Source organism: Sinocyclocheilus anshuiensis, unplaced genomic scaffold, assembly GCF_001515605.1.
Source record: "Sinocyclocheilus anshuiensis isolate Anshui unplaced genomic scaffold, SAMN03320099.WGS_v1.1 scaffold1620, whole genome shotgun sequence".
NCBI lineage: Eukaryota > Metazoa > Chordata > Actinopteri > Cypriniformes > Cyprinidae > Sinocyclocheilus > Sinocyclocheilus anshuiensis.
The window spans coordinates 775,746-785,932 of NW_015558680.1; the positions used below are offsets into that span (position 1 = coordinate 775,746).

Consider the following 10,187-nt stretch of genomic DNA (forward strand, 5'->3'; position numbering starts at 1 on the left):
TGTCAAGTTTAAACAATATCTATCGATATAGTTTTTTTGTTGTTATTTTATCTATCTATCTAGGCAGCTGAAATAAAGGATTTGACTGAGCACAATTTATACAGTTAGATTGTTACGAATGCCGTAACGCTCCAACACGATCGGAGATATAGAATGAACATCCCATGGTGTCCATAAGTGATTAGACCCATATACCGCAACACCATTAGACAGTCTGGAAATGAATCCCTGTCTGTATGAACCAATTATATTTGCCTGGATCAATCAGACCGTTGCTTTGTTTTGGCAGATACAAATGTTGGTTTTCTTTGGTAAGGAGAGAAAGTGATTGTGTGTGCGCTGTGTGTCTCCCCCAGGCCACGGCTTCTGCTCGTGTGGCCGCTGTATCTGCAGTGATAGATGGTTTGGGAAGCACTGCCAGTTCCCCCGCAGCTGTGACATGACGGACGAGCAGAGCAAGAGCCTGTGTGAGATGGCCGACGGCGTCATATGCTCTGGAAAAGGTAGGAGCGACGATGCTTTGAGCGATACCGTAAGACGTAACATTTGTCAGTCATCTCTTAAAAATGAGAGTGGGTTCCCTCATTTGTTTGGTGGGGAACAACCTGCGTTATTAAATCGATTTCCCACATATGCTCTTCTGGTGGATAGCAAACACAACTGACCCATTTCCACTAATCAATTCTGCTCTTTGGGGAGGGTTTATGCCACTTTTAGTTGATAGAGACAGAAATTATTGGTGAGAGAATAGGATTGGTCAATCAAACATAGGAGCTGTAGCATAGTGCGGCCATGCTGGGTTCAAGTCTGGCTTGCGTCATTTCCAATCGTTGTGTAAATCTCATCAAAGAGAAAAGGCTGAAAATATGGGCTAAGTGTAAAGGATTTAAGAGAAAAACTACAACTAAAACCAAAAGCTGTGTAAAATGAACTCTCACCATGTTTCCGCCTATTCTAAAAGGTAAAGATACACAGACTATTGTTAAAGCTTTTCTGTAAAGTCAAGCAGAATATGTAAAACATGTTTGCTGATTGTCTGATAGAAACCTTGACATATAATTTGCTCTTCCAACCTGTACACCTGCTCTTGAAAACTACACACAGCACTGAAAACAAAGCTTTAGGTTTTTTTACGCTTTAATAAGAGGCCAGTTTCTCTATTTGTATATGACCTGTCAGCATCCTGGGAAAAACGATAAAGCTTAGCCAATTACTACATGACACATAGTCCTCTGAGTATTCATCTCCTTTCTCTGGGCATGTAAAGTGAGACACTAATATGCTTTATATACAGGGTTTGTCAGCGCCTATGACGGAACACTGTTTATTTTTTATGTCTGGCTGGTGAAAATAAGAAATTCCTCTAAGATCTGGTTTCACATGGTATACTCAATAATTTTCTCAAATTAATGCTTGAAAATCAGCAGGAGAGTTGTTCTGCTTGTCATAACAACATCAACATTATTAAGACTGAAACATTGGAAGAATTAAATGGATTTTTTTCATGGTAAAGATTCATGGGTAGGTGAATATGTGGGTTGTTTATTGTAGCTCCCAGTAGAATAATACTTTGGTAAATGACAAGGGATTTACTGTCTGATGAGCTGCCTACACTTTGCTTGATAAGATTGACTTATAAAGAATGTTCTTTGAAGGCTTTGTAACTTTTACCGTATCATGTTTGTAAGGTACAGAACAGCTGTTAATGAAAGACCAGTGCCCTCATATTATGCAATTTCCTGGATCTTGTTTGTATGAGAATCCCAGTTCATTCGACTTGTTTAGTGGAGTCATGTTGACTATTATCTGGAGACCAATATCTATGTTTTTGCAAAGCATCGTAACCCTAAGTACATCGTAGAAATCACTGGCACCAAATAATGGTCTCTATGATCTGCTGAGGCTTTTGATGCTTTTGGAAAAGTGGTCAGTACAATTTAAACACAGCAAATGCAATGCTCGTACAAATGATGAAATTAAATTAGCACACAAATGATGAAATCCAATTAACACTTATTTTAAACAACATTAACTCAAAGGGTGAGATAACACTTGACCTGTTAATTGGCTAAGCAGGCAAGGTTATCAACTAGGGATACATATATATTGCCACCATAACTTATCCAATATTATTGGTGATTTAAATTATGTGATACTAAATTTCTTCCCCCCTCTAATTGTTTTAGGAAACTGCAATAGATTATAGACAAGTTGCTGTGCACATGAAACAATAACAGAGTAAAAACGGCAACCTGTTACTTTTAAAGGAATAGGTAACCCAAAAATTGAAAATTTGTGGAAAATTTGCTTACCGTCAGGCCATCCAACATGAATTTGCTTCTTCATCTGAACCGATTTGGAGAAATGTAGCATTACATCACTTGCTCGCCGATCCTCTGCTGTGAATGGGTACAAACAGCTGATAGAAACATCACAATAATTACAAATAATCCACACAACTCCAGTCCATCAATTAACGTCTAGTGAAGTGAAAAGCTGCGTGTTTGTAATAAATCTATCATTAACATGTGTTTAACTTCAAACCGTTGCTTCCAGCTGGAGTCCTCTATCCATCATTTTGCTTTCTCTAATGAACAAGTCATCTCACCTGAATCAGGAGAGAACTATGCACAGATCAAACACAAGACAAAACAAATATGTTGGTGGAAGAGTTATTATGGATTATGGACTGGTATTCTGGCTGGGACTGATGATTTTAAAATATCTTAATGATGAATTGTTTCTTACAAACATGCAGCTTTTCACTTTACGACACCCATTCACTGCAGAGGATCCACTGGTGAGCAAGTCATGTAATGCTAAATTTCTCCATATCTCATCTACATCTTAGATAGCTTGAGGGTGAGCACATTTTCAGCATTTTATTATTTTTGAGTGAATTATTCCTTTAAATGCACAGTAAAATTCCACATACATACATTTAACACATTTATTTTTTATTTACATTTAAATCTGACATTTATCTGTAATTGTCCAAAACATATTGTCTTATCAGCATTGGCCAGAATTTTATTAATGGTGCACCTGTATCATCAGCCAATGCAGATTATTTCCAAATGGCTAAATATCGGATAATTGAATGGCCTAGCTTGTATACTGGTCTATTCCTGACTCAGTAGGAACATGGAATTTGACCTTGTAAACAACAGCTGTACACATTTAGAAAAACAATTTACTTTATTTAAATTCCAATTAGGAACCGTATCACAGCTTTAAGTGTTTTATAATCACGTGAAATAGCACAGGAGAATAAGGGAAGACTAATGGATCTCCAATCGTTGTGTGACGGAAGGCTAATTTGTTCTTGCAGGCTCTTGTCACTGTGGTCGCTGTATCTGCTCACCACAGGAGTGGTACATTTCAGGGGAATTCTGCGAGTGTGATGACAGGGAGTGCGACAAACATGATGGGCTGGTTTGCACAGGTATGTGTTCAAATGCAGCACCGCTCCTCCAAACACCCACTCGTGCGCTGACAGATCTCTTTGTGATGGATATTGAGGTTCTCTGATGTGGCTGCCGTTTGATTAGACAGCTCTGTATGGCTCTTATACTGAGCTGTCCAATCAGTGGGCTCCTGCTGTGTTCTTCTCGTCCTGCTTTTCAATGGGAAAGAAGCTCCAGAGAGAGTCGAGGTTTTCCTTAAAAGCCTTGAAGAGTTGACTAGTCAGTGCTAATAATAAGCACAATAAATATGTATTATCATGATAGCTCAAAGGCTTGAGGACGCTTGGACAACTACTTTGAAACTTTACTTATTGGTCTAATGACGTTATCAGTTGCCATGTCATTTAACAAATTATACAGTTCCTGGTGCAGAGAAGCAAAATACAAAATAAGACGAAAAAACAAAATTGATAAAAGGAATGCATAAACGTGTCTGTTAAATGTCACTGATTAGCATATTAACTATTAGGGCATATGTCATCATTTCCATATTCATAAGGATTATTAAAACTATTTTCTCATGCTGCTCAGGGAAAACCTTCTTTTCTCTATAGATGAAATGCAAAAGCATACAATCAGCCAATTCTTTCCCTTACCTTGGGTAACAGTAATGCACTCAGCCTTTATAATTATAATCATGCAAAAATGTGCCTGCCAGTTTCTAAATAATAATTTTCATGGCTTCTTCAGTAAGCTATTCTCATTACACCCGCAATTGATGAGCACTGCAGAAAATTCAATGTATTAGGGAAAGCCGAGGCTTGATTTCATGCACAGCAGATGCGAATTCCAACTGTTTGGATATTGATACAATATACGGCTCTCAAGCTTTCTTGTGAACGAAAGCCGCTGTCACATACAGCTCTTCTAATGGCGCATGTAAACAACCTCATAAATTAGACTTTTACATTAACAAGTTCCTAAGATTCTGATGTGATACTCTACTAAAGTTTTTTTTCCACACTATTTATGTTAGAAACTTTAAAAGAAAAATTTATATTAAATTATAAATTAATACAATTATAAATAATATAACTTTATATAATTTTTTTTTTTATTACAAAGATCTTTTACACAACATTGACAGCCCTAAACATTTTGTAATAATAATTCACAAATTTTTCTAAAGAAATCAAACTTGCCCTACGAGTATGAAAACCCCTGCTTTAATATGCGTAAAAATACATTGCACACAACTGTTGGATGAAATAGTAATTTTTTTTTTTTTTATTAGATTAAACATTTTTTATTACTTAGTACTTTTGTAATAGAAAATGTTTGATTGGTTTTGATTCTAATTGCAAACAGCTGAGATGCATACTCAATTATTAACCAAAATTATACATTTGAAGTGGCTTAGTAAGCTTCACAGATCATGATTTTTGTGTACACCAAATTACAATGTTCATTTACAAACGCTGAAAAAAAAGGTGCAGTAACACTATGTAATCATACCAGTGCCGCCACATGGACTGCATTGGAACTGAATAGACAGGACCCCAGAGAAAGTGGCTCCAAAACTTGCATTTGTACTTGGTTTCCCATTACATATTCTGCCAAGGGGGTGTGAAGAGAGAAAGCATGTCGAGACTTGGAGAGTGATGATTCGGGTTTCTCAGTTCTGTCTCTCCTCTCAACTTCTGTTCCAGGGAACGGTGTGTGCAACTGCGGAAATTGTGACTGCTGGGATGGCTGGACAGGAAACGCCTGTGAAATCTGGGTTGGAGAGAGGTATTAACCCCTGGTAGACACTTGATTTTGTTGTCAATCAAGACAAGAAAAGGGCGGCTGCACCAACAGCGAACAAGGATTTTAAATTGATTTTAGAGATCTGTGCAATATAACCGCATTCAAATTTTCTTAATTAAAGCAATGTGGTTTCAGTTCCATTATATGCACATAAAACAGCTGTGGGAGACGACATCTTCCTCTATAGTTTTCCATATAACTATAACTATATATATCACTAAAAGGAGAGGATCCATGCAAATGGCCAACAAATAAATAAGAGCATTTTATTATTATTCAGGTTGCTGTTTTTCAGAGCTCTGCTTGTGTGTGATGTTTTTATGTCCCTATTTTATGTACGGTAAGTTCTATGTGACAAAAGTTGTAAACAGCCTGATGCCAATACATTTAACATGCTCTGAGATGTCATGAGAATGAAAAAGCTCTTTTTTGCAATCTGCATATGAAAGCTTCATTTTACTACTGTATAAACAAGCTAAACATATCTAGAATTATATCTAGATTATTTTATCTCTATGGTAACTGTGATATTTAGGGCCTGTATGCCTGAAAAATGTTACTGTTTTTTTTACAGTAAATTTTAATTAGCATAAATAAAACTAGGATAAGGATGACAAATAAATCCAAAAATAATTTGACCCTTGCTCACCCCATTACATGTTAATATCTGTATATTTTGCACAAATATTGCATCGAATTGGTTAGAGATTTCAGTACACCTTTATATAAATATTTTATTCAATATGTTGTATCTGTGTATACAACAAACACAAACTGTACAGTGCAGACAAACTCGTTGCATATATGTATGTAAAATTAGCAGAACATACCAACAGTCCATGATACACATAGCCTACGACATGCGGTTCATATATGCCACCCTCTTCCCATGCAACAGATGAAGTAACTGTCAAATCAATGTTCAAAACCAATCAACAGACAATGGAGACCTTCCTTCACCATTGAAAATCAGAAATACGGAAAAAACACAGAAATGATCAATTGTTCAGCAATTGCTCCTCATTACGATTTAATGACGTCACGCACGACCTGAATGGAACCAAACAAACACAGACATTTGAAAGAGGAAAAAACAAACAAACAAACGTACTAACTAATGCACACATACTCACCAGTCACTTACAAAAATAAATCCAACCTTCGTAAAACCAGTTCACTGGTCTGCAGGGCAGCTGTAGCCCAGCATGTAGAGCTCATTGGAGTGAGTGATTTGTTTCGTGTGGAAGTGGGACACCAGCCTCGAACTGGTTTCACATATGAAGCTACTTTTCCTGTATAGTACTGCATCTCATTCTAGCATTAAATTCGACTTTGTACATACAAATATTAAGTCTAATGTGCTTGAACATCTCCTAATATGAAACTAGCTCAAAATCCCAATAAATGAAAATATAGGTCTTCAAATGAAGTGTAGAATATATTTGTATTTAGCAGCATAGCCTCGGTCTACTTCATAACATTCTAAACGGTATTCATCATTCAAACTATGAAAACTGTTAAAGCAAGACAGGCTTTATTTCAGCTCGGCTGATAATTGGCTAATCGTTCAAATCCTAAGTAGATGTGAGTAGATGACGATTTCAAACGCAAAGTGCAATGGTCTCAATCCAGAGTATGAGAGAGCCTTCTATAATCATGCCCATACAGTGTAGCCCTATGCCTCAAACTAGCTTTAAACATTTCTAGCCGTCCCATACTTTGGTCCTTAAGAAAACACATGCAGGTGATTAGTAATAGGTACCCCGGTCTTGTACTAAATGAACAATCGAAGTGAAGGACATCATTTGGAATCTCTTCAAGTTTGAATTGAAATGATTAAAAAGTCGAGACAATTGTTCTTCGTGATGAACCCTAGTCACAATGAGAACAAAAACCGAAGAGGACCGCCATCCTCAGAGTCACTAAAATTGTTCGGCTGGATTCTCGTGTTTACGGACTTTGGTAACAATCAACTTTTGTGTGTTTGTGGATTAAGTTGCTACTGAATCTGTGTTTGTGTGTGTGTGTCTGGGGTATGAGGCACCTTTAACCCAGCACAGACTGGGTACATGTTTTTGCATGCTGGGTTAGAGGTCATCACAGGCACAGGATGAGCAGTACTGGACTCTGCATGCTGAGCTAGGAAAACCCCTCTCATTTCAGAATCCTGATATCTGGTAGTTAAAAATCTATTTCCTTTTTTTTTTTTTTTTTAAGATTTTTGTTTTATTTGTATACAGTGAAAACATTGTTATAGAAGCCATTTCTTGCACTGCGTCAGCGCTGCAAGAACAGAACATAATACTAACCTTGGCCATGCCTTTGCTGAACAAAATGGGTGTGCAGCCAATAGTAATGGTGCCTACTTACATTGAGCCATTTAACCACACAGGCCTGAAGTAGACTGAATTTATCTATGGCTGCCGCTCTCGTCACATTTAAGGTGCTCACCAGAACTAGCTCATAGTTCAGAGGAGTCAGCATGTCAAAGCGGGGCCTTGACCAGAGGCCTACAAGGCCTATAGATATTCCTAGAGCCCACGCTCTAAATTAAGAGCAAAGAAAAGTGGAAATTCACCTAGTTACTGGGGTTGAAACCAATTTACACCGCACTAGATAGTGATATGTAATCTATACACCTTCCCCAGCACATGCCAACTCCTTGTGTTGGACTGCTGCGGGCATGACTTACGCACTCGCTGGCATTTGCTGTCAAAAGTATACTTGTGTCCCTTTCTAGACATTACAAGAAGAAGACACGAGTGCTGAACCTTGGATAATGAGTTTGATTCTGTTTAGGAGGCTCCATCCCCTTGAGAGATTGACGTCTCTTGACCATTATCAACGTGAAAGGACTTTCATCGTGTTTGAATGACTGCACGCCAGAACGCATCGCACACTGCCCCGATAACAAATTTCATAAGTAACCAACAAAAGGGAAAGATTTGGAAATTCGAGCTTCAGAGACTGGGGGACACCTAGAAAGAAGGAGACACAAGAGTGTACTTGATAAAAAAAAAATTAAAAAAACAAGTTGTGTATTCCAGTCCATTTATGTATATCTTTACAGTATTACCCCAGAGTGTAGCTGGTGTTACTGTGTATATAGAAAATAGATCTGAAATGTATGGTCTCTGATGCAATAGGGTTCAAGAAAAGGGTTATAACGGGTGACTGTTAGCAGGCTAAAGAACCGCCACACAAGCGCCTGCGGTACACAATTTCATTCTTGTGGATTGTCTCGATTACAGAAAAAACATCAGCTTTATTGTATGTCAAAAGGCATTCCATATCAGTTAGGGCATTCCATGGTGAAAGTTTAGCTGGTTTATCCAGTTGCATCCTCCTACGTGCACAGCTGACCACACTTCCGGAGCCAATCCGTCGTCGAATTAGATCGGAACAGTCGGAGGAGTGAAGGGGGATGGAGGGAACTGGGAGGAGAGAGCAGAGGATGCCTGGATCTGATCCACAAACATGGAGAGTCTGACTAAAGGAGCACGGCTCTCCGAGGTTGAGCATGGCCGAGATGGGATCTGGCTATGTGGTGGGCTTGGTTTCCTTGCTGACAGGTTTGCCTCCGTTCATGATGGCCGGCTCTGTGCTTTTACTGGGAGGCACGGCAGGTTTGGGCACTGTCTCCCCCACGTCATGCAATGATGGCTCTCGGTACATAGTGACTGCAAAAGACATCAGAGAAGCCAAGAGTCAGCCAGGTAACCACAGTCGCCCCATCTGTCTCTCTAATTGGAAATGATTTTTGAGGCCGACCAGGAATTTGACTATATAATAATTATGTCTAAGAAGGTTTGTCCCAACTCATTCTCATTTCGAAACCTGACTAAAAAGACAACATTCACTAGGGAAACTTTGACAGGACATGTGCAAGTGTGTCAAAGTGCGGGCACGTTGTCAGCAGGGCTGCACCCTTTCCTTAGTTGTGGTGGGAAGATGGTCTGATCTCTCAGGATGCATTTGACTAGGTTCACTGCTTCACATAAGTTCAAACTTACTGTATTCTTAGCAGTGCCACTACTGGTGCTGCAGTATTAGCCGAGAAAATAATGAGCACAACAGGATGAGAGACTGGTCTAAAATGTGGGCATCTGTACACGGCAATAAAGCATTGCACAGACAGAAACGGGCCACACATCATTGCAAATTACACCTCAAACTGTACATAAAGCATCAATCTCACACTAGCCAGACACATTTTACAGTGTGGCCATAAAAGAGCTATAAGAAATATTTGAAAGGACAGGTTGTCCATCATAATGGTACGAAGGTGGGTCTTGGATATGTGGTGCTGTGAAATAATGTTTATTGAGTTGTAAATCATTATGTAATCAGATAATGGGAATATAAGGCCAAATGTTTCTGATCGAACCCTTGGTGAAAAGCTCATTGCCAAGCTAAAATGGCAATTGTACATCCTCATGATCATCATTTTCCCTAAATCTGAAATTCGTTGGTTCCTGTGACCTGTGCTTGATCTGTACAGATGCTCTTCTAACACACATTTTAATATTTTAACTCTACAAACAAACAAAAGGGACCGTACCAAGGAATTATGAATTTTGATTTGACATTGTGTTTCAAAATCATACAATATTTGAACAATATGACGGTTTTCACCCAGGATTTTACCCAGAACACAGCTAACAACCCTGATTACAATTTTGCCAATTACAGTGTTTCTTAACCGATTTGATACATTTCTAAGGTCAATGCTTTCAAAACAATTAGACTCATTTAATTAAGTTCTTTTAAGTTATTTTCAGGTAAGCCATTTGACAAGAGTAAATTAGATGAAAACGATTGTGTTTATGTTGATTGCATAACATATTCCGTGTATTATCTGCATCAAATACTATTTTTCATTCCATGCATTTTTTTAAATTCCTATATGTTTGCATATATGGTACATATTTGCAAACCAAATGTACTATATATACATTATATATATATATA

General features: G+C 38.2%; 2 protein-coding genes across 2 annotated transcripts in view; one reads left to right on the forward strand and one right to left on the reverse strand.

The window, feature by feature from the left end:
- LOC107681305 (integrin beta-like protein 1) overlaps positions 1–5,387 on the forward strand; it is a 16,968-nt gene extending 11,581 nt beyond the window's left edge. The window contains exons 3-5 of the mRNA XM_016477580.1: positions 357–503; positions 3,332–3,445; positions 5,117–5,387. Of these exons, the coding sequence (XP_016333066.1) occupies positions 357–503; positions 3,332–3,445; positions 5,117–5,205 (350 nt within the window). The 3' untranslated portion in view covers positions 5,206–5,387. The remainder of the gene's footprint in view (positions 1–356; positions 504–3,331; positions 3,446–5,116) is intronic.
- A 708-nt stretch (positions 5,388–6,095) lies between these two features.
- fgf14 (fibroblast growth factor 14) overlaps positions 6,096–10,187 on the reverse strand; it is a 61,153-nt gene continuing 57,061 nt past the window's right edge. Inside the window, exon 5 of the mRNA XM_016477593.1 lies at positions 6,096–8,896. Coding sequence (XP_016333079.1) covers positions 8,757–8,896 — 140 coding nt within the window. The 3' untranslated portion in view covers positions 6,096–8,756. The remainder of the gene's footprint in view (positions 8,897–10,187) is intronic.